The sequence below is a fragment of the Eretmochelys imbricata genome, chromosome 21 (genome assembly GCF_965152235.1).
Source record: "Eretmochelys imbricata isolate rEreImb1 chromosome 21, rEreImb1.hap1, whole genome shotgun sequence".
NCBI lineage: Eukaryota > Metazoa > Chordata > Testudines > Cheloniidae > Eretmochelys > Eretmochelys imbricata.
The window spans coordinates 9,778,470-9,803,308 of record NC_135592.1 but is presented as its reverse complement, the minus strand read 5'-3'; the positions used below and the strand labels follow the sequence as shown (position 1 = coordinate 9,803,308).

Genomic DNA, 24,839 nt, shown 5'->3' with positions numbered 1-24,839 from the left:
TTGTTAAAGCATCACTGGTTGCTTAAAAAAGGCACAAGAACTGAACTTGTTACAACTAGCAGATGAAGAAGAGGAACAAGCTAGGAAATATGGAAAGGATCCTGCGTAAATGGGAGCGAGATATTGTACCAGGGAAGAAGGATGGTCCATTGGTTAGGGCATTAGCCTAGGAGTCCGGAGTCCTCAGTTTCATTGCCTGCCCTGCCATAGACTTTGGAAAAGTATCTTAGTCCCTCTGTGTCATAATAGGGTAATACCTAACACAATAGCACTTGCCTATCTCAGAGGGCTGTTGCTAGGATAAATACAGTAAAGACTGAAAAGGAGTACTTGTGGCACCTTAGAGACTAACGAATTTATTTGAGCATGAGCTTTCGTGAGCTACAGCTCACTTCATCAGATGCATACCGTGGAAAGACTGCGAGGTGCCCAGACATTATGGTAATAGTGGCTTAGATAGATGAGCTAGAACTAGGTTCTTTTGTGGGCTTGCGAGGATTATATGTGTACTCTTCTTACTCTCATGTCTTTTTTTCTCTCCTCCCTTTTCTTTCAATTCCCCTAAGGAAATGATTGAGGAAAACTTTGTTTGTGTAGTATTATTGAGCTCCTATATGGAAAACTCCTATATGGAGTTCTCAAAGCACTTTACCAAGGAAAGTAAGTATCATTATCCATATTTTACAGCTTGGAAACAGAGACACAAAAGTTTAAGGTGACTTTCCCCAAGGACATTCAGTGAGTGAGTGAATGGCAGAGGTGGGAATAGATCCCAGGTGTCCTGACTCCTAGTCAGCTATGCAATTTGCTGGACCCCATCTAGACAAAGTGGGAATTGTTTCATCTCAAACTGTCCAAAGTTCCTAATTTATGTCTGTCTATTTTAATAATTGCTCAGTAATATACATATAATAATGATTGCAGGATCGGGTCCTTAATTTATATACTTTTTAAGTCTTGGCAATAGGACCTTGCACTGAATGTGAAATGATCTGTATAAATAGTTGTTAACGTGGTATTGTTGTCAGACTTGCAATGACTCAATGACTTCCCCATTTACAAGGCCACCTGCAGAAAGGTTAAAAAGAGATGATGACCTGGTGTTCAAATCAGGGTTAATATTCTCCTGAATTCTACAGGCTTGGGACCAAAACCTGAACAGGATTTTCTATGTTTCTTCCAACCCTGCAAATCAGATTGCTGACACACCCAATAGGCATGTTCTGTAGGATTTTCCCACCAAGTTATATTTCTACTCCATAGATATAATCAGTGGGAAGTCAAATGAAATAAGGAATATACACTAAATGAATCAATTCAATTGATGCGCCGTCAGGCAGCAGTGTGGAAGATGGAAGTGCCGATCTTGGCTCAAAGGGCATCTGCCGTCCCATGGCTAAGGTATCACCTTAGATTTTGGGGACAGGAGCACCACAGCAGCCTGTAATATGCAACTGGTGCAGCAATCTGTATCCGTAGTTAAGGTCTGGGGAGGCTCTGGTGTCTAGGGCTTAAAACAGGAAACCAGGACTCTGCCAAATCCCTGTGGGGCCCCGAGCAAGTCACAGCTCTGTGCAAGGGGTGGCTTTTCCCCTTGACCAGTCTGTGTTTGTCAAATCTGCATTTAAATGTACCCAGGGAGCCTTTGACATTAGCACCTTGTTAGAGCGATAGGGGCTAGAGATGGCTGTAGATCCAGCTATAACTTAGCTAGAGCGAGGCTGGGTGAATAGGTCATGAACATTATTATTTATCGTTCAGAGTGGCAGCCGTGTTAGTCTGTATTAGCAAAAAGAATGAGGAGGACTTGTGGCACCTTAGAGACTAACACATTTATTTGAGCATAAGCTTTGGGTTTTAGCCCATGAAAGCTTATGCTCAAATAAATTTGTTAGTCTCTAAGGTGTCACGAGTACTCCTCATTCTTTTTATTATTTATCATGTTTATTATGCTAGTGCCTAAGGGCCAGCCAAGAACAGGGGGGCCCCATTGTGCGAGGTGCTCTAGAAACAGAGTAGCAGACTGTCCCTGTTCTGAGCGGTTTACAGACTAAGCAGACACAACAGACAGGTGGACCAACGAGCAGAACACACAAGCAGAGTGAACCATGTGATGGCAGTAAATGGCATGTTAATTCCATGGTGGGGGGAACTTAGGAGGGGATCAGCTAAATGGAAAGAAAAAGGAAGGGAAGGGGGTGAAAAGGACAGAGCAGGGGAAAAGAGGGTAAGAGGGGCAGGTGTGGTGTGAAGCTAAGGGGAGGGAGCGGGTTGGAGCAAGCAGCACAGGGCAGAGAAAGTCCAGTCTAAACTATAGACTGTTCCCTGATTCACAGGACTGGCCCCGCCATGGAAGGAGATGGGAATGGGAGGTGGGTACTTTTTTAATGAAAGCTGTTGGCTCCTATAGAAAGCAATGGAAAATGCAGGAAGAGGCCAGGCTGGCTGGGTCTGTTCCTGTCTGGTCATTTGTGTGACTGTGAGACAGGCTGACCCATACCAGCTTGCACTGGTTGTGGCTGCTGGGTGGGACACAAGGTTTGGGAATGAACTAGTCACCTTGCAAAGGCAGAAATGCCAGCCAACCGTCAGTATAATCTAACCGTTTTGCCTCAGAGGTCGGAATGATTGATCAGAGATCCAATCAGCCATAGATCCATCTGGAAGCGCAATGTTGTGGGTATAGCACAGGGCTGGGAGTTGGGACTTTGGGGTTCTGGCCACAGCTTTGCTACCAAATTGCTGTATGGCCTTGGGCAAGTCACTTGACCTCTTTGTGCCTCAGTTTTTCTATCTGTAAAATGAAGGTAATATGCAAACCATTGGGAGAGGTGAGGCATAACTCATTAATGTCTGTAACACCCTTTGGGATCCTTGGATGGAAGGGGCTATTCTTATCTAATCTGGCATCCCACCTCCAGGAATAGCCGAGACCTGATGCTTTGGATGTGGTGGTTGAAGCCCACCCACATCATACCTGGGTCTAGAAAGACCATTTAAAAGTGGTTGGAAAATGGCCCAAATACCCATCCTTCACGTGACCATGCTGTGGAAACCAGCCTCAGGGCGATGATCCTGCTTATGCGTAAGGCTAAGATTTAGTCATGGGTATTTTTAATAAAAGTCATGGACAGGCCACAGGCTATAAACAAAAATTCATGGCCTGTGACCTGTCCATGACTTTTACCATAAATATCCCTGACTAAATCTAAGCTGCTCCGGGGGTTCCCGGCGACCAACAGCTGGCCCCTGCTCTGGTGATGGGGGCTGACTACCCTGGCCGCCCGCTGCTCCGAGGCTGCCAGAGACCACTGCTCAGGCAGCCTCCAGGACCACTGCAGCTGTCCCAGCAGCTGGCCCCAGGGTGGCTGGCCCCGGGACGGCCCTGGGGTCAGCCACACTGGCCGCTGCAGCAGTCATGGAGGTCCTGGAAAGTCACAGAATCCGTGACTTCTGTGACAGTCTCGCAGCCTTATTTATGAGCCATCTGATGGTCCCTTCTTTCTCTTAGCCTGTGAAGGACAGCAAAATAGGTCACCACATGGTGCTCTCTTGGAGCACCCTGTGGAGTGGATGGAGGTCTGTTGCTGGGCAAAGGAGAGAGATCTGGCCAAGATGTCAGCGCTGTGGGGCTAGCTATCCCTTCCCCCAACTCCCAGCTCTCTGATGCACAAGCAAGCAGGTTATTTCTGTCCTGTCAATTGGGGAAGCAGCATGTCCAGGCAAGATTTACGGGGCCCATCTACTACCATGCTGTAATACAACCGATTTCCCCCCTCCCCCAGGCCGTGCACCCCACTCTACGTCCAAGTGCTCTGCAGCGATATTAATGCATGCTGTTTCCTGTGTCGGTTTGTTCTGCGGTGAACTCACTGGCAGAGGCAAATGAGTAAACACTTAGCACCTACCTCAGCACAAGGGGAAGTGACCTGCCTGAGTCAGAGGCCGCGTGGGGACTGAAAAATATCCACCCACAACTGAAATCAAAGGTTGAACAGAGCAAGGTGAGCCTTCGGGCTGCAGCCCCAGGGCTTTGCTTACTCCTTGCTGTGCAGTTCTGTGACAGCCTGGCAGCTCTGGAGAAGGATGGCGATCGTCCCGCATTGCCATGCCAGCATGACTCAAGCCTGACCTGACCTGACCTGGAGGACTCTCCTCTAGAGTGAGAAGATGGATCAGTCCCCAGGGCTCATTCAATCCCTGGCCTCTGCTGAGATTGCCCCTGATCAGGAGTCAGCTAGTGCCCCTGGTGGGTGGTGGGTTTTATGATGGGGACGCTTGTCCACTGGGAACTGAACTGAGACCCACCAAATTCATTTCACATAGACCATTGCACATCTATCAGCTGGCAGCCACTTTACATTACTGTTGATGTGGGCTAGAGTCAATCTTTCACCTTCACATTACATTTCCAGCCCCCTGAGCTATCTAATTCCCCCCTTGGTGTTGCGCAGATTTCTAAAAAGCAGAGTTTGAAAATCACAGCGATGGTTTTAAGATATCAAGATGCAGCAAATATTGTCCCAACTTCTGCCGCCCCACCAAGGGAGAGCTAGCATACAGGGGAAACTTCCCCTTATGGCAAAGACAATTTGGCCCTCGCTCACTAAGATAGCTAGGCCAGAGGAGACGGTTCCATCCAGTACTTTGGAAGGGAAACCCCTTCCACTGTATACTTGCCAGACTCTTACTCGGTACCCCCTGAGATGTATTTGGCATGATGTTGAATGAAACTGCTGGCCCACTTCTAATTTCACTTAAACCAGGGTTATTAATAATAAAGCACTTCACAAAGGAGGTCAGCATCATTGTCCCCAATTTAAAGATGTGGAAACTGAGGCACGGAGCAGTGGGGTGACTTTCCCAGGGCCACCCAGTTGGCTACTGGCGGAGTTGAGAATCAACCCAGCTCTCCTGAGTCCTAGTCCAGTGCTCTACTCTGGACAAAGAGTAACTCTGCTGGAGTCAGGGGGAGCCTGGATTTTCAGAGGTGCTGACCATCCTGCTGCAATGGGAGCTGCCGGTGCTCCGCAGTGGGGATTGAACTGGGGACTTCCAGAGCTACACGTGTAGGGCTTTACACCTTAAACTAAACAGACAGGGGCTGTAAGAGCCTCACACCCTGTGTGCATCTGGCACACACAACACTCTGCTCCTTGAAAAATTGGGCTTTGGAGCTGCCTTGTTGTAAAGCCAGGGTGAGACCAGAAAAGGGCCCTGTCTTTTTTCAGATGTGATGGGAATTGCTCGATGGGTTTGGGACCCTGTGACAAAAACCAGCTGCATGGGCTAGGGGATTTTTAGCGTCCGCTGGTATCTGATTGTGTTGCATCCATTGTCAGGGTGAGGTAAGCTGCAGCAGGTACAGTTTGGTCTGTAGCCGCGCTCTGATAACAGGGTGCTTTTCAGCCTTTGTATAAACAAATGCACCTTACAATTTAAGGCTTTGTCTACACTAGCACTTTTGTCGGTCAGGGGTGTGAAAAAACCACGCACCCCACTGACCGATATAAGTGTCACTGACAAAAGCGCCAGTGTGGACAGCAACATGTCATAGACTATCAGGGTTGGAAGGGACCTCAGGAGGTCATCTAGTCCAACGCCCTGCTCAAAGCAGGACCAATCCCCAATTTTTGCCCCAGATCCCAAATGGCCCCCTCAAGGATTGAACTCACAACCCTGGGTTTAGCAGGCCAATGCGCAAACTATTGAGCTATCCCTCCCCCCCGCCTCTCTCCTGCTGCCATTGCTACCGCGGCTCCTTGGAGGTGGTTTAATTATGCCATCGGGAGAGCTTTCTCCTGCCGGCATAAAGCAGCGGTACAGCTGGGCCGCTGTCAGGTCTGTAGCGTCGACATGGCCTAAAAGACAATGGGGTAGATTCTTCCTCGCAGAGCATCTGTTTTGCACCACTCTGCAGGCAGACTGTAGCCTTGAAGCTGCCCCAGAGGATCACCCCAGTGCAAGGTGTGGGGCGTAGAGCCAGCGTAGGGGCTTTTATGCTGCTCCTGCTCCCCACTGCTGGCATAGCAAGGAAAATGGGTCTTGGCTACAGGGAAAGGGAGGTGGCCAGGATGCCCCCACGCCACATTGATCCCTGGCTGCAGTTTGATCCACAGGTAGCCAGCTGAAGTAAAGCAGGCTGGCTCTGCACTAGAAGGGGGATAGTGCGAAGGGGAGCTGAGTTTTAAGCCACCTTTGCACAATCCCCCTCTAAGCAGCACTCTGTGCAGAGCAACTGCATGCCAAGAATCTGACTCAGAATGTACTGGGAGCGGGTCATGACTTGGCCTATCTTTTTTCTTTTAAAGGGTGGAGGAGATTTCCAAATGATAGACCTGACGGTGTTACACTGATGTCGGGTAGCATTTGAAAAATATGTATTTCAAAAAGGTTATTTATACTGTTGGAGCACCTAGGACCCCAATCCTGGACCAGCTAGGGGCTGTACAAACACAGAACAAAAAGACGGGCCCTGTCCCAGAATACTTCTGTCCCTATGTTACTAGCAATACCATCTGGGGCTTTTAAAACAGAAAGTGGTTTTTTGTTTTTTAGCCTATCTCCTCCTTGCTGTTCATGCTGCTTGTTTACTTTTCTGTGTTTCATTGAAACTGTGAGTCAGTCAGTTTCATTTTCTAGTTCCCCTTTGGCCAGCACTGCGCCCTTGCCTTCGACGTCGCCACCGTCCGGGAATTGTTTACATCCAAATAAATCTGTTCTCGCTGAATCAAAAACAACACCAGAAAGTATCAGGGTGTGTATGTGTTTGTCACACACCCCCCCCCCCCCCCCCCGCATCCATTTATTTACACAACCTACAGTTTATGTAACCTCACCATGTCTCTGACTCACTGTCTGCATCCATCTGTCCATTAGTCAATTACCCAGTTATCTAGTTCCCAGCCATAATTGTGTTATTGGCGTGATCTTGGGCTTGATTTCTCAGACTTGCTAAGGACCCACAAATCCGCCTGAAGTCAATGGGGACTGCAAGTGCTCTGCACCTCTGAAACTCATATGAATGGCCCATGTCCAGACCTGAGTTTAAATGTATATGGGCCCCGTACTCCACTGCTTTGCACCTTGTGTCGACATTTAGACTCTGATTCTACAAATGCTTATGCACGTACTTTATATTTAAGCAGGTGAATAGTCTTAACTGAGCCAATACCTTTGTCTTCACTAGGCAAAAAATTGTGCTGTTTAAAATGTTTATCCATAGCGTAGACAAGGCAATTTGTAATTTAACACAGATTAGCTGGTTGGGGTCAACCATAGGGACCCTGATCTATGTAATACTGGGTTTTATAAGGTGTCTATTACCACCGGTTTTTAAGAGCTGCGATGCTTAGCTGGGGGCTCCCTACATGGGGACATTCTGATTCTGGAATAGCTGTTATGGCAAATTTTCAAGTGGAGACAAGCCCTAACACAGGTCTCGTGTCCGCTAGATTTTTCCTTCCAGCATGGGAGCCATCAATGTCAAGAGAACACTAGCTGCCTGTCTGCACTGGTGCTCTTGCGGCTGATGGAGCTTAACCCATGATAGCAACAGCAGGGAAACGCTACCCCAGCCTTTGTTCTGTGGATCCAGCCACCTTTACCCAGTTGGCTCACTTTCTAAGCATGTGTGGGAGCCTGCTTTGTGTTTTTTTCCTTGCACAGTCAGCCAGGTGACATTACTGCTCCGCATGTTATGCGTTGAGCCCAGAATACCTGGCGTTCCAAGCCGAGAGCTGTTTACAACCCTGACTCTGGAGAAGAAGAGGCTGTGTCCAGAAACAATCACAGGCTTATCCAAAACAACCCCTGCCCCCTACCTCCGGCTGAGCCTCAGACCCATCCTGCCAAGCTAGTGACTTATCTCTCCTGTCTTTGTTTGTTATCAAAGCAGAGGGTTTGGACTCCTGCTGGTGCAGAGCAGGGATGGGGATGTCTGGCAGGGTGAGCAGCAGCCGTTCTGCAGGGCAGCTCTGCTTCAGATGCATCACCTGGGTTTCAGCGAGGTTCCTGTTTTGCAGCAGCGCAGTTCTCTGGGGCTTTGGGAGTCAAGCGACTGGCCTGAAGTCGCACTAAAAGTCACCTCTGTGCAGAGGGGTCAGAACAAGGCCTGTGCCTGGCTCGAGTGCTCCAGAGAGACATTTCAGCCATGAGAAGGAAACATTCTTTGCCCCTGGTTTGATGCTAGAAATGTTGCTGAAGCCACATGGTGTGAGTGTGTGTGTGGAATTTAGTGGTTAAAGCATCTGAAGCAATGCTGTGTGAGAGCACGGCTTTCTTCCGGTTATTGTCACCAGGTCACACAAAGGACACAGAAACCCAGATGGTTTTTGTAGCTGCCAGACAAACTGGAGTAAGTGAGCTCAGACAGCAAGTGATTAAATAAGAAGGGACGGCACGAAAATGGCTTAGGCAAGCCTTCGTTGTCCACAATCACCTGGCGGATCTATACAACTGCACAAGAATCCTCGCAGGGAAAGTGGTGGCAGCCCCATTGCGCGGCTATTTATAACTAGAGCGGACGTATTGTTAGGAAATACCCCATAGGGAACAATCCTGCAGTGGCTGCAGAGCGATGCCGGGCTGGGTTGATGGGTTGGCTCCCACATGCCAGACATTTATAGAATTCCGGTAACAATTCACATTGAATCATTCACACTTGCGAACAACAAGGCAGATATGTGGGCGGTATGGCCAACCTCAAGTGTTCAAAAATTATTATTGGCATTGGAGTCTCAGTCCTGGACCAGGATCCGATTGTGCCAGGCCTCTGCCCTCCCAAAAAAAACAACAAAAAAACAGAATGAGATTTTCAAAACTAATCAATATTGAATTCTTTTCATTTGCCTCCCAGTGTTTGAACTTGGCACATCTCACCTAACCTATTCCCTGCCATTGCAATGGGCTCTTGTATCAATGTACCTCAGTCTTTCCTGTTCTCTGCCAGCGGCACATGATGGTTTAGACTTCGGAGGACTGAAATGTTTTAATTTAACTCATTATTGGGCTCTTTACAGCAGTATCTGGGTGAAATGCAATGGTCTGTGATGTGCAGGAGGTCAGGCTAGGTGATCTAATGGTCCTTTCTGACAGTAAGCTGTATGAAAAGAAGGATTAATGCCCTTGTATGAGGCACTGGTAAGACCTTGTCTGGAATCCTGCGTACAGTTTGGGTGCAAGAAAGATTAATTCAAACCAGAACAAGTGCAGAGAAGAGCTATTAGGATGATCAGGGGAATGGAGGGCCTAGCTTATGAGAGGAGCCTGAAAGAGCTTGGCTTGTTTAATGAATCAATAAGGCCGATGGTGCTAGGATTACTCTCTATAAATACCAGGGAGGATGCAGTTATTTAAGCGGAAGGATGTTTTTGGGACAAGAACAAATGGACGTAAACAGGCCATGAGCAAACTGGGGCTGGGAATTAGAAGAAGGTTTCTAACCATCGGAAGGATGACGTTCTGGGACAGGCTCTCACTAAGAGTTAGTGGGAAGGGGGAAGGGCTAAGCAATTTAATTTGTTTTGAGAGCTGGACAAATTTATGAGCCTGATTTTATGATGGGGTTGTTTGTGATGGTGTGGGGAGCACTCAGCAGCCCTCGGGCTCACTTCTGGTTTATGTCTTATGTTTCTAAAAGCTCATGCTTCAGGGTTTCAGCCAGACTTGAGCAGGGGTCAGGAAGGAATTTTGCTCCTCACGCTCCAGTGTATTCTGGGAGGGTTCCCTCTTCCTTTGAGGCACCAGAGATGGGCACAGCTGGAGATGGGACATTGGACTGGAAGAACCACGGTTGTGAGGTGGCACTGAGCATCCTCTGTCTTGGGTGCTTGGCTGGCTGGTTCTTGCTCATGTGCTCAAGGTCTAACTGATATGTGGGGTCAGGAAGGAATTTCTCCCCAGGTCAGCTTGGCAGTGAACTTGGGTTGTTGTTTTTTTCACCTGTCTCTGCAGTATGGGGCACAGGTTATCTGCCAGGATTATCTGGGGGTCTCTCAATCTTTCGCTGCCATTGTCGAGGCCTTGGGCATTGATATACTTCTGTCCCTCCTGTTCTCTGCCTGTGGCTCATAATAGTCTAGTCTCCTGGGAGCTGTAATACTTTGGTCTCATTCTGGTTGTTTGGTCAGTGTGCAGGTGCAGGGTGTGTTGGTGGCCCATGCTACAAAGGAGATTAGACTGCATGATCTAGCGTTCCCATTTGGCCATAAACTCTCTGACTAGCTCTCTGAAACAGTTAGGAATCTTCATTTTCAAGCTTTTCTCCACAAACACAAAGGCCATAAACTATTTTTTTTTACATCATCACCTGACTCCAGCAGCTGGGTCTTTAAGAATGACATCAACTATTGTGAAACCTGTGATAAAATCATGAGAATTGGCATCGCTCCCCAGGGATAAAAATTCTCCAGTACGTCTCATTTTCCGAAAGCCACTCATAAGAAAAAAGAAAAGGAGTACTTGTGGCACCTTAGAGACTAACCAATTTATTTGAGCATAAGCTTTCGTTAGCTACAGCTCACTTCATCAGATGCATAAAGTTTTGCATAAAGTGGAAAGCTTTATGCATCCGATGAAGTGAGCTGTAGCTCATGAAAGCTTATGCTCAAATAAATTGGTTAGTGGAAAACTTTATGCATCCGATGAAGTGAGCTGTAGCTCACGAAAGCTTATGCTCAAATAAATTGGTTAGTCTCTAAGGTGCCACAAGTACTCCTTTTCTTTTTGCGAATACAGACTAACACGGCTGCTACTCTGAAACCACTCATAAGAAAGTTTGCTTTGGTTTGTTTGTGTGGGTGCATGTTTGTGTAAAAGCAATAAAGCATGAAGCTAACACTTTTGAAGTTGACCACTGAATTTGTTTTGGCAGCCTCTAGGGCTTTTCTCAGTGCCTGACTTTGGACACCTTGGGGCCGGGATTTTCAGAGGTTCTGAGCACCTGCAGTTGCAGTTGAAATCAGTGCGAGCTGTGGGTTCTCAGCACTTCTGAAAAATCCAAGTCTCAAGTCAAGCAGCCAAAAAACAGGCTGTCCGAGATGTGACTGCATCGTATCTGTTTGAATTCCTCTCCTTCTGGAGCGTGCTCTGTGCATGTAACTTGGGGTGGGAGCCCCATGGTCTGTGGTTGTATCTTTGACATGGGAGTCCTCCTGTTTTTAAGGGTCTCCCAGTTAGCCCTCGACTTGTTTTGTTTTGAATGTCTCTAGTTTTCTTACCCTATTTGCCACTGATACGTACCCTCCAAGGTCCAAGTTCAGCCCTCATTCGAACCTGTAGCGAGGCTTGTTGCTAAGGCCTTGTCTAACTTAAAAAATGGCACTGGTTTAGTTATATGGGTACAAAGTCCTGTGTGGAAATGCTTATTTCAGTTTGAGTGGCTTTATTACGGGAGACAGTATGGGACAGTGGAGAGTGCACTGGACAGGGACTCAGGAGACTTGGGTTCTGTTCCTAGCTGTGTCAGTGGCCTGCTGGGTGAACCTGGGCAAGTGATGTCCCTACTCTGTGCCTCAGTTTCCCCATCTGTAAAACAGGGATGATAATACTGACCTCTGTATGAGAGAGAGAGATGAAAAGCATATCTGAGTATTATAATTTCAGTTCATTTTAAACCCCTTTCTAATTGACTTCAGCTAAACTGAAACAAAACTGGGTCAGGCCAGAGTAAGGGCAGCCCGACCGCCTTTCGCACTGGTTTAATTTAATCAAACTGGTGCAGCTCTGCATGGAGGGCAAGCCCGGCCGGTGTTTCACGTGGCATCTGGCAGTGCTTCAAGCCTCAGAGGGCTCCTCTGCTGGTTTGTAGAGCCCCCAAAGCACAGCAGGCCTGTGCAGACCAATCTGCAGAGCCAGTCCCTGGTGCGAAGGGCATGCTGCCTAAGGAGCACAGTGGTCATTTGGTCCATCAGAATGACAGAGAATGCAGCAGAACAGGGGTTAGTGCCGTGGGGACACACTGTCTCAAAGGATACGGGGGAGGCCACACAGGTTCCCCAGTGTTTTAAGATAAGGAGGGGTTTCCTCACTCCTGCGCACCCTGAGGAGCTGCCTGCCTGACCCTGCCAATCCTTGTCTCTCCCTCAGAAGATCAGGTGGCCCAGGAGACCGAGGAGGTGTTCCGGAGCTATGCCTTCTACCGCTACCAGCAGGAGAGGGAAGAGGGTGGAGGGGAGGTGCCGATGGACCCTGAGATTGCAGAGATCCAGCAGGAGCCGGGCAGGTAAAGCTCTTCCCATTACAGGCTGAATCGTACGTCCCCCAACACAATCCATGTTCAGGGTGGGATTCGCACCCTATTTGTGGCCTGACCCTGCATCCTCCTGGCCCTGCTTGGAAGTTGGGCCCATCGCTAATGCTTTCCATCCTCTTGGCAGCACCAGCAACCAGGTGGGTAGGCGCCTGGCCATCATCGGAGATGACATCAACATGCGGTATGACGCAGAGTTCCGGAACATGCTGAAGACCCTGCAGCCTACGAAGGACAATGCCTACGAGTACTTCACTAAGATAGCCTCCAGGTAAGGCAGCCAGCTCCCCGCACTCCCAAGGAACGCTGGTGATGTTGCAGAGAGGGTCCGACTGGCACGCAGGGTGAAAAATCAGAGGAGCGAAAATTGGCATTGTTTTACCCAAGCTCTGCCCACAATGCCAGGACAGCTGGCACCCAAATTCTGCCCCCAAGCCCAGCCCACAGCCCCAGAGAAGCTGGTATCAGTCGTGAACCAGTTCACAATGGAAGGCTGGCGTTTCATGAAGCACTGTCTGAAATAAGCCCGCGTTTTCCGCCTGTCTGCTCTTGCGCCTGTCATCCATGTCAGATGTTGGCAGCGTGTAAATGGGTCTTCGGTCCCATTTTAAATGCACTGGCAGTCCTTGCACGTGCTAGTGAGCATGCAGAAGGATGGATGGCCTGCTGGCCTCCTGTTGTGAAAATCTACCCCATCACTCTCAAGCCTAATCATGACGACTAAACGCCGGTTGAGCGGGCAGAGCTGTGGGGCCTGGCTCTCCTCTCTGTGACATCAGGAGGGAGTTTACCAATGTCTGGAGTTACATTGGTATAAAACCAGCATGAGAAGGGAATATAGTTACTGTTTCATTCCTGGGCAGCCCTGCGTCAGCCCCCATTGGGAAGGTTTTTCTTCACAGTCAGAAAGGCTTGACGGTTAAAAGCGCAGGGCCTGATTTCCAGTCTATGCTAAGCAAACACAGCTTCAGGCAGCAGGCCCTGCAGGGGCTCAGATCCTCTGACAATCAGCCTTGAACCGGCTCAGTCCAGCCTTTGAGCTTAGGTACCACGCAGGCCTCGTTACTCCGCAGTCTCTTAAGGAAGGTGTTGTCTGTCCGTCCTCTGGGGTGTGGTGTGTGAAAAGTGAAAGCAGAGAGTCTGAGGAGTTGGGACTCTGATCATCTAGCTTGCTCGTTCTCAGCGGGAGGAGAGTCTCTCTCAGAGGTCAGTGGGTGGAGAGGGAGCCTGGTCTGGTAGTGCAGAAAACGCACAAGGCTAGATCTTCCCATGTGATCCTCCCAGCTCCTCGGGCTGTGCAAAAGGGGCTGGATTCTGGCTGTAACTGACCATCCCTGTGTGAACTCTGAGCTGGCAAAAAGCTGGTGGCGCTGGCTTCTGGGCTGGGCATGCTCCACCCCTGTGGAGGGGGAAGGGCAGACTCCACTTTGTTACAACAGTCCTCAGTCTCCCAGGCTGCTGTAACTCACACCAGGACTGGCATAGACCCTCTCATCGGTTCCCTGTGCCCCTTATGCTGAGAAGAGCTTGGACGCAGGGGAGAAGCCTGGTCCCTCTGTCTAAAACCGAGCAACGGACCCGCAGTGCCCGGAAACCTTCCGATTTCAAGAGCAGCCCAACGCACTTAGTGCGTTGACTAATGCATGCTGTGTTGAAATGGCTGCAGAGATGCAGGGGGATCGGGGCAGCTTCCTAGAGTGCTGGATTCCGTGCAGTCCAGTGGCCCCACCTGCCCTTTAGATGTCCCTCCCATATCAGAGAGGAGATAGAGGAAAGCGCTTCACCCCTCAGCTGCTACTGCTTGCCTGGCCACAGGTGAGGTGGCTTACCCCGGCGTGAAGGGGAAGACAGCAGGTATGTCTGGTGAACCCAAAGCTTGGTGGCAGCAGGGAAAGGCCCCTGAGGAGACTGTGGTTCCCCTCCCACTTGCCCGCCGGCTATCTCCCCTATTTTGTGGTAGCCCCTAGAGGCTAGCCAGGTCATGACCTCATTCTGTCTAGGTACTGTCATGCCCTGCATTGCCACAGTATCCGAGCACCTCACAACCACCAATGGATTCTATCCCTGCAGGCCCCCTGCGATGGGGGGAAGGCTTAGCTCTGTTTCGCAGATGGAGATCAGAGGCACAGAGAAGATGAAGCAATTTGCCTAAGAGCTGGGATTGAAACTTGAGGCCCAGTCTAATTCCCAATCCACTTCCTCCCTCGTTAGGCCAGGCCTTGTACAAATGATAGCCCAGTGTCTTGACGCTGACAGGCTCCACACCAACGCCCCTCTCCTAGCCTTCTCCCTGAGCACACACTGTACATTGCCTAACTGTCTCTTCTGTCCTTTCTTCCTGCTCCCTTTCTTCGGGAAGCCACGCTTTGCCATCCTGAGGCGGGTAACGCACAGCAAACAGGTAAATTAACCTCTGTCACTCACTCTCCATCCTGCCTTTTCAGTGTTGTTCCTTCCTCCGTCTCCACTAACTCGCCTCTTTCCATGACATGCTCTGGAAGGCCCCCGTCTGCACTCTGAAGAGCCTTATCTTTATGCTGTGGGTCGGGACAGATACCTGCATTAGAACAGTTTCTCTGCAGCAGTGTGAACAGAAATAGACATGACAGGCACCCAGGTTAAAACCCAGGGCCTGATTCTTGTCACACATACTCTGGTGTAAATCAGGAGTAACTCAGTATAGTGACACTGGTGCGAAACCCCATATAAATGGCAGTTGTTTGTATGCACCTGGAAGCTCAGATCAGGACTGGGACCCCATTGGGTTGATGCTGCATGGATATATGTTGGAAGTCCATCCTTGCCCTAAAGAGCTGGCAGGCTAAAGTGAGATCAGAATCCAGCCCTGTGGGAGGTATTTAATTTTAATGCATCCAGGCGAAGAAAAAATCATGTCCTAATATGCCTGGGCCACTGTCCGGTTCAAACCTGCATATCTCTGTTGCATAGATAAAGCCCCAGGGCGAATGTGTTCCTTCCAGGATAGCTACAGCTCACAGAGTGCAAACTGTTAGTGGTTGTGGTTGAGCGTATGGGAGAGCAGAACTACGCAGTTAGTTGTGTTTGTTTTTCACCACTAAGCTGTTACTAAATTTGTTTGGGTAGGATTCAGAGTAACAGCCGTGTTAGTCTGTATTTGCAAAAAGAAAAGGAGTACTTGTGGCACCTTAGAGACTAACCAATTTATTTGAGCATGAGCTTTCGTGAGCTGCAGCTCACTTCATCGGATGCATAAAGTTTTGCATAAATTGGAAAACTTTATGCATCCGATGAAGTGAGCTGTAGCTCATGAAAGCTTATGCTCAAATAAATTGGTTAGTCTCTAAGGTGCCACAAGTCCTCCTTTTCTTTTTGGGTAGGATGTAGCTTGAGGGCCCAGAGTGCTCCAGATGTGCAGAGGACACGCCTGTGAACCCCTGGACATTCCACCAGCTGCAGGGTAACGTGAATGGACGGAGCAGCCCAACAGGGGGCGGCAGAGCACCAGAGCCAGCCTGTCGTGGTTTTTTTTTTAACCAGGAGGTTTCGTTCTGTTACAGCTTGTTTGACAGCGGCATTAACTGGGGCAGGGTGATTGCGCTGCTGGGGTTCGGTTACCGGATGGCGATTCATGTGTACCAGCTCGGGGTGACCGGCTTCCTCCGGAGCATCGCTCGCTACGTGGCAGAATTCGTGCTCCGCAACCGCATCGCCCAGTGGATTGCCGACCAAGGAGGATGGGTAAGTGAGCCTGGCTTTTCTTCTCTGCTGGGCGCCTGGGCTGAGCTAGGGTCAGCATGATTCCTCGCTTAGCTGGGCTTGTGAGCAGTATTGCTGGTCAAATTGAGTCAGAGGAGCTTGCAGCTGAGCTCTGACCAGTTCGGGGTACCGTGACGCAGAGCGGGAGGCCTCAGAATGCAGCCAGCTGTGGGGATGCTTCAGGACTTAGGCCAAAATGTTCAAACTTGGAACCTAAGATTAGGTACTTAATCCACACTTAAACACCAGTATCTGTTTATCTACGGTACTTACATGGCCTCCATCTCCATGATATTTGGGCACCTCACAAACTTTTCCATATTTATCTTCGCAACACCTCCGTGTAGCAGGCCAGTGGTATTATCTCCACTGTACAGGTGGGAAACTGAGGCACTGAGAGGCTAAATGACTTGCCTAAGGTCACACAGGGAGCCTGTGGCAAAGCAGGGAATTGAACCGGGGTTTCCCCAGCCCTAGTCTAGTACCCTAAGCACTCTCCCTGTGTGTACAAGCAACCCAGTTCTTAGGAGGTCTAGCCAGCCACAGCTCCTGTTGTCTCCGGTGGGAGTTGAATGTGCTCAGCAAATCACACCCTGCTTGTTTAAAGCTGGACATCTGAAAAAAGAGGCACTCCAAATTTGAGGGCAGCGTAGAAAGTGTAGCTCTGAGTGAGGTCCTTCCCCTGCCACATTAGTGAGTGTCCGATAATAGAAGAGATGAGAGCCATATCCCCTTAGGAAAGGGATAGATAATAAGATGGAAAATATCATAATGACATTATATAAATCCATGGTTCACCCACACCTGCATACAGTTCTGGTCACCCCATCTCAAAAAAGATATATTAGAATTGGAAAAGGTACAGAGAAGGGCAACTAAAATGATTAACAATATGAAACAGCCTCCATATGAGGAGAGATTAAGAAAACTGGGACTTTTCAGCTTGTAAAAGAGACAGCTAATGGGGGTGGGATATGATAGAGGTCTGTAAAATCCATGGATGGTGTGGAGAAAGTGAATAGGGATGTGTTATTTACCCCTTCTCGTAACACAAGAAACAGAGAATCTAATTCTTGTGTTACGAGAAGGGGGAAATGAAATTAGGAGGCAGCAGTTTTAACACAATCGAAAGGAAGTACTTCTTCACGCCATGCACAGTCAACCTGTGGAACTCCTTGCCAGGGGGATGTTGTGAAGGCCAAAACTATAGTGGGGCTCAAAAAAGAATTAGATAAGTTCATAGAGGATAGGTCCATCGATGGCTATTAGCCAAAATGGTCAGGGATGCAACCCCATGCCCTGGATGTCCCTAGCGCTGATTGCCAGAAGCTGGGAAAGGATGACGGGATGGATCCCTGCCTGTTCTGTTCAGTCCTTCTGAAGCGTCTGGCATTGGCCACTGTCGGAAGACAGGATACTGGGCTAAAGGGACCATTGATCTGACCCAATCTGGCCGTTCTTATATCGAAACTGCTGCACTGAAAGTAAAGGGCTGATTGGACCCCTTAGCTTCGGCAGGCATGCCTACTGTGTGTACCCTAGAGCTGGCTGGGGGATGTAAAAGCTTATTCACTGATAATGATCTGAAGTTACTGTGGATTTACTATGGTGTAAATCAGATCAGAATCTGGTTTATTCAGTTGCAGGGCGGAGCACGAGCATATTTGAATGAATCCAATGCTGCCAAGTTTGTGCAAAAAGCAACCCAGGTGATGTCTGAGTGCCAGGCATGCCAGCAACACAAGTGCAATTGGATCATCCTGTTGTTGTGTCTTTCACCTGCCACTTCTCTTTCCTGCTAGGTGGCAGCACTGGAGTTGGATAACGTTTACGTGTTGTACATGATGGGGGTGTTGGTCGTGGTCCTGCTGGGTCATTTGGTGGTACGACGCTTCTTCAGCCCATGACTGGAGTGGAGGCCGAGGCCGGTGATCCGGCCAAACTCTCTCTCAATAGTCCACTCCGTCATAAAGACATCTCCTGAGAGAGAGGGGCTCAGGGAACAAACAAGGGAGAGCAGTTTGGATATGACGACTCCTCTTCTGAGACAGCACCATCCACGGAGAGACTGCCATCTGTGGGGAGACTGCCAAGAACTACACAGAGAGGCATTAATGGGGGGCTTTGGGGTGTGGGGCGGGATTGATGATCTCATCCAGAGGTTGAATGCTTCAGTCAGGAACATCAGTGCAATGACGTTCCCAGCATGCAGCGATGGGTGAGGGTTACAGGCTTCTGCAGTGTACAGAGACCGTAGAAGCCCCATTAGAGGAACAAACATGTTGTTTAGGTAATGCACGTGTCTCCCGCATCCACTCAGTGGCATTCTCAAGAGCCCTCCCAAGGAAAGGCACGGAACATCCTTTAATGGATCTCAGCCCAGATCTTGCCGGCCTTCACATAACAGGATTACAGCCACAGCCGTTACAGTCTCTGCTTGTAAGTCATTGGAGGGGGTCAGCCAGTGCTGGAGAGTCCAGGGAGGTTTTGCTCTTACCTTCTCTTGCTCCCAGCATGCCAAGCCCCAGATTCTTAGCTTTCCCAGTTGCTTTTAAAAAGCATCCCTGTCCACCTCTAAACAAATACACTGTTTGGCATGTGACAGTCATGACTAGAAATCCAGTTGCCCCCAGACAAAATGACAGACTGATCCTGTCAGGATCTGAATTTGGAGATGTGCTTTTTCCCCCCACCCAGGAACATCACAGATACCTAAACAGAGCAGCATCCTAGGACTGTGCTACTTGTCCTGGTTGCCAGCCCTTCCTAGGGGAATGCAGAAGCCTGAACTTCAGGGTGGCAGCAGATGTATAAAGGAACGGCTTGTTTTCAAACACTAAAATACAGTCAGGTTAAAAATCCTGGGGTAAATCAGGAGTGAATGTCCTGGGTTGCGATGCACCATCCCAAGTCTGTGGTGTTTGGCTTACAGGCACAGCAGACGATGGTCTTCATCCAAACATAAACTTTTTTATGGAGAATCCGTCTGGCGGGGCCCCTCTCACCTGACTCCTGTATCTCTGTGCATGATTGGAGATGTAAACCGCTCCCTGTCGGCTGTTATTCAGAGTGGTGGCAAAGCAGAGTCCACGCTCTGAAATCCCCTGAGCTTTTGTGCAGTGAGTGCAGGAGTTTCTAAATCTGGCTCTGAGCCTTGAGGCTTGGGTCCATCTGTGCTTCCCACTTCAGGTTACTGTGTAAAGCTTGCAAACTGTGACTGGATTTAGGCTGTGTCCACCTGAGCCTCAGACTGGGTTCAGACCCAATTCCTGCTAACCCTGTTTCTAGCGCTGTTCGGCCAGCCAGTGGGGAGGGAGCAGGAGAGTGGGAGAGCCAGGTCTCAGCTCATACATGGCTTCAGTGCCCTGAAGTTGGCTTCTGTCTAAAGGCTACTGTAGCTGGGGCCAAGGCTACTTAAGTTTATCCTGGAGACTGGATAGAAGAAGCAGCAGCAATAAGACTAAAAGTATCTCAAGCGTTCTCAGGGATTTTTCCGTTCTTACCTGTGTCGTGAACCTTTGCTGGTTGCGGTGCACAGCTTGCTGAAGTAGGACGGGAGGAGGCAGCTGGGATGGCTGGTAAAGGGATGCTGTGATTACTCTTCTAGGCAGTTGCAGTGGCGGATCTCGTAGGGATTGCCAGAGTGCATCAGACCCTTGTCTAGTCTGGTAACCTGCCTCAGATGTGCTTCAGAGGAAAGTGAAAGAAGCCTGCCGTAGGAAAATGTGAATCATAGAATCATAGAATCATAGAATATCAGGGTTGGAAGGGACCCCTGAAGGTCATCTAGTCCAACCCCCTGCTCGAAGCAGGACCAATTCCCAGTTAAATCATCAATGGGGGGTAATCTGCCCCCATGAAGGCCTCATCCTAATCCCTAATAGTTAAGAGATTGGCTTTAACTCTGAAGCATGAGGTTTAATATCCCTTCTGAAATTTGTGTTAGCATTAACTGTGATAACTCTGGCTGTTCCTGTTATCCATCTAAATTCCCACGCCCTCTTTGAATCCTGGTAAATGCTAATCATCAGCAACATCTGCATTGGTTCCTCTATCTAATTATACTTTATATAGAAACAGTATTTTCTTTTATCAGTTTAGAATGACACAGCTTTTATTTGTTCCAAGAAAGGAGAACATTAGCTCCCCTTCTCTAGACCATTCATTATTTTATATACTTGTCCTCTCTTATTCTTTTCCTTTCTAAGGTAAAATGGTAGCAAACATCCCGTCATATGAGTGTTCTTCCAGGCCCTTGACCATTTTCTTCACCTGTCTCTGAACCTCCTCCTATAGAATCATAGAAGATCAGGGTTGGAAGAGACCTCAGGAGGTCATCTAGTCCAACCCCTGCTCAAAGCAGGACCAGCACCAACTAAATCATCTCAGCCAGGGCTTTGTCAAGCCGGGACTTAAAAACCTCTAAGGATGGAGATTCCACCACCTCCCTAGGTAACCCATTCCAGTGCTTCACCACCCTCCTGGTGAAATAGTGTTTCCTAATATTCAACTTAGACCTCTCCAACTGCAACTTGAGACCATTGCTCCTTGTTCTGTCATCTGCCACCACTGAGAACAGCTGAGCTCCATCCTCTTTGGAACTCCCTTTCAGGTAGTTGAAGGCTGCTCTCAAATCCCCCCTCACTCTTTCTTCTGCAGACTAAACAAGCCCAGTTCCCTCAGCCTCTCATCGTAAGTCATGTGCTCCAGCCCCAATCATTTTTGTTGCCCTCCGCTGAACTCTTTCCTTGTTGAACCTCATCAGATTTCTTTTGACCAAATCCTCCAATTTATCTAGGTCACTCTGGACCCTGTCCCCACCCTCTTGTTATGCAATATCCTTTTGAAAATGGGGTGCCACGTACTACACAGTATCTGCAAACCACAGATTTTTAAAGACAGAATATTTTCCATAGCATGCTGCATCCGATTCCTTATATACCCTGCCATCTTGTTCGCCATTTTTCACCAGCTGCACATTGAGTGAAGGTCTCACTGAGCCGTGACATCCAGGCCCTTCTCCTGAGTTGATACAGTTAATTTGGAACCCTGTAAGCTGTATAAGTAGCTCTTTCTCCCCCCTCCCCTCCCTTCAGTGTGCATTACTTTGCATTGATCAACACTAAGCATCACTTCCCATCATGTTGCCAATTCATCGGGCTTGATTAGGTCCCTCTGGAATTCCTCAGTGTTCTCTCTGGTCTCGCCTAACCTAAATAACGGGGTATTATCTGCAAATGTTGTTACCTGCAGTGCTCACCCTCTCTTCCAGAGGACACTGAACTCCAGCCCTAGCACAGCACCCTGAGGCACTCTGCTGTTAATCTTTTTGACCCAAGCCAATGATTCTTCATGACTAATTATAGCCTCTTGTGCAGGACCTTGTCAAAGGCCTTTGGAAAATCTAAATAAATTATGTCAACTGGTTCTATTGATAAGTTCCAAGCAATCTAGTAGGTTAGTGAGACATGATTTTCCTTTGTAAGAACCATGCTGGTTAGACTTTATCTTCTTGATCCGGAACAGTTTACCAAGAGCCATGCTGGATTCTTCATCAGTGACCATTTTAAATCATGATTAGATGTTTTTTTTCTAGAATATCTGCTCTAGAAATTATTTTGGAGAAATTATATGGCTAGGGCTATCTAGGAGGTCAGATGAGATGACCATAGTGGTCCCTTCTGCCCTTGCGATCTGTGAATCTGTCAGATGTGTGAGTTATCTGTTTTTTGTTTCAACCAATTTCCCAGGTACCAGATTTAAGGCTAATAGATATTTTTTAAAATAAGATGCTTTATGGTAAGTGATCAAGTCCCAGTGGAGTCAGTCATACGGGACCCAAGAAGGGAACCTTTAAAACTTGAACCTTTGCTTTTTTACCACTTTTATTCTCTGCCACCTCCAAAAATATTCAACTGGGCCCCATCAAACTCAACCCACTGCAAGGACTGTCTCGGGGCATTTGTTTGTTACCCCCGTAACCTTACTAGACAATCATCCCTGTTGCTAGCACTAATTTCTAAGTGGACAGAAGGCAGGTTTGAACTGGGAGATGAGACAAATAGGGCAAGGAGCTGCTAAATGAGTGATTGATCTGCAGTACTGTATTCAGTCTCTGGCTGGCACTGTTGCATAACTAGCCAGCTACCAAAGGCATTGAGGAGAGGAGCAGAGAAGGGATATCTTACGTTTAAGTTTATTTGGAACCTACCTTGGAACAGGGAGAGAATCCAGTGGGGAAAACTGCTGTGTGATTTTTAACAGTATCTTACATTGGTCCAGTTGGCCCCATGTTTCATCTGCTAAACCCAGCACGCATTGGGAGCTGCTTTGAAATAAGAATGTCATTTTCATCTGTTGTTAATTGGGCTGCTGGTCAGGGAGGCCCTGGATGCTTTGGGGGACAGGGCTGGGAATGGGCCAGGATAGTCTTTTCTCCTTGGCCCTGCAGGTTCGACACCAGCGCAGAAGAGAGAGGACCAAAAAACTGTAGAACAAGTGGGTGAGCTCAGTCCAGAGAGCTGTGGACAGGTGTCTACCTTAACCTCCGCCACCACTGGCCCTCATTAGCTGTCTCAGCAAGGGAAGCTTGCAGCTGGGCTGTCTGCAGGGGTGTTATTTCAGAAAAATGGCTGGGGCGGGGGAGGCAGGCAGTGGAGCAAAGTTGTGTGAGCATATAGACCATTATATGTGATTATATTATAGCCTGTGAAGTTGAGAGGATTGGGGGATGGGGTGGGGCATACAGACCTATGAAAAATCTGGGGGAGGGGAGAGAACTGCCCCCCTTACCCTATAGCAAATGACACCCCTGGCTGCCTGTGCTGTGCACAGAGCATTTCAATCTCTGGGTTAAACAATGCCACCAATCCCCCCCACCCCCCGTCTTTTTTTTTTTTTCTTTTCTTTCCTTGAAAGGAACCCTCCTTGCTCTAAGGAAATGAAAACCCTACGAAGGGGGAACTTGGTTACAGTCCTTGCAATAATCCCAACCCACAAACCCGTGGTGAAAGCAGCCAGCGTGTAAAGATGCCGGTGATGGGAGGTGATGAAGTTGACTGTCTGAGTGTACGCTGGAGGCTAACAGCCTGCCTCCGTAACTCCTCCTTGCTCCTGGTCAGAAAATGTGGGTGTTTGTTGCACTGAACAGCAGGGGTTTCCCTGCAGAGTCCTACTGTAATGCTCCTCGCCATGGGATACTAACTTGTGGCCAAACCACTACAAAAGCAACACCTAGTACGGCATGCTCGTCCCCACAGTGGGGACAGACAGAATTCTGGACCCGAGTGAGGGGCTCAGGAGGAGAGGAGGAGACAGGTGGGTGCTGGAAGAGGAATGTTGGGCAGTGATCTAGTTCTTACATGGGCGTGGGAGGGGAGGGATTAATACAGATTGCTGGGTGTTGATCAGGTGCTGAACTGGCAGCCAGCTAAAGAGGGGAAAAGCCATTTGAGCAGGAAATGCTCGACTGTGGTTGAGGAACAATCCTTCCTGCCCAGCTTCAGCTCTAGCCCCAACCGTTGGTACCAGTGACCATGAGGTTTTACTGACTGTTGGGGATTAGGCAGGGGTTGGTTCTCCCAGGGGGCTGTGCCTAGTAATCTGCCCTCCCCGCATGCCTCTAATGGACTCCTTAGTACGGCATGCCCACAGGGTTCCCATCTGTCACCCCTTCCTGCTGAATGTCCAGCCATCACAGTGCCCAGCGTAAGCTGTAAGTCTCAGTGGCAGCAGACAGGTGGCTGGCAGGAAGCCAGTTATAGCTCCCTGATTCTCTGCCTTGGTCCCAGAGCAGTTTAGAGCAGCTCCCCCATCCCTCCCAGACTGTGCCAGCTGGCTCTGGTCCCCATAGAGGCCGTACATCAGCTGGGGATTGTCAGAACTACCATGCTTGCCTCACTTCCCTTTCCTGTCCCTGATGTGCCTCTTGTGGCAAGGGCTGGCTCTGTGGCTGCTGGGGACTCCCGAGGAAGGGTCTTAAGGGAGTGGAATGGCGCTAGGCATCTGGCCCAAGAACTCTTGTTTGGAGTAGAAACAAAAATAGAAGAGCGGGGAGATGTGAAATCTAAATCAGAGCATTTGATGTGATGTGTGAAGAGGGTCAGGAGTTCAAGGGCATTAGCTCGAGCTACAGATCACGTCTGACTCACCCATTACTTGCAGCCACATCCCAATTCCAGACGGCCGAGAATGGGGGAAAGTGCAGTGACAGGCGGATTTCAGGAAGAAGCTCGTAATGTCCTGCCAGTCTGGCTTGCAGAGCGTGGAAGGGCTCAACACTGTCCTAGAGGGGGACTTGTCCCTTGACAATCAAGACTGGTGGCGGCCCTCTGTGAAACTTTGTGGGTGTGGGATGGGGGGAGGGGTTACATGTATACTTGAAAGCCATACTGTAGCTATTACTGACTCTGTTTTGCTTTATTAATGGTTTCTGGAAAGCCTGTTGTTCCACAGATCACTTCCTCTGAGCCCTCCAGTGATTCCTGACTGCCCCAATATGACTGGGTAGCAGGGGACCTCCAGTGAGGGGATAAGGGGATACAGTACATGGGGAGCAGTAAGACACACATCATGCCGCCTCAAATGACGAGGAGCTTGCAGTATCTTCCCTCAGCATGGTGGTGGTTGTACCCCTGAAGAAGACATGGGTAATCCCCTTTTGATCCCCCCCATGTATGTAAACCATCTTTAATAACAGCTCAGGGGCAAGAGGTGTCGAACACATTGGGTTGTTTTCCAGGAAAACCATTTCCTTGCAAATAGTCTTTAAAAAAAGTTTTGTTTTTTTTTTCCAAAATAAAAGTTATGTGCACTTACAGGTCTCCCTCATACTGGTGTACACGTCTCATAC

General features: G+C 48.8%; 1 protein-coding gene across 2 annotated transcripts in view; it reads left to right on the top strand.

Moving 5' to 3' along the window:
* Nucleotides 1-24,804, top strand: part of BAK1 (BCL2 antagonist/killer 1) — a 37,359-nt gene extending 12,555 nt beyond the window's left edge. For both annotated transcript variants that reach the window (XM_077839063.1, XM_077839064.1), the window contains 4 exons: nucleotides 12,088-12,223; nucleotides 12,378-12,521; nucleotides 15,790-15,970; nucleotides 17,791-24,804. In XM_077839063.1, the coding sequence (XP_077695189.1) occupies nucleotides 12,088-12,223; nucleotides 12,378-12,521; nucleotides 15,790-15,970; nucleotides 17,791-17,895 (566 nt within the window). In that variant the 3' untranslated portion in view covers nucleotides 17,896-24,804. The remainder of the gene's footprint in view (nucleotides 1-12,087; nucleotides 12,224-12,377; nucleotides 12,522-15,789; nucleotides 15,971-17,790) is intronic.
* The last annotated feature ends 35 nt before the right edge of the window (nucleotides 24,805-24,839 follow it).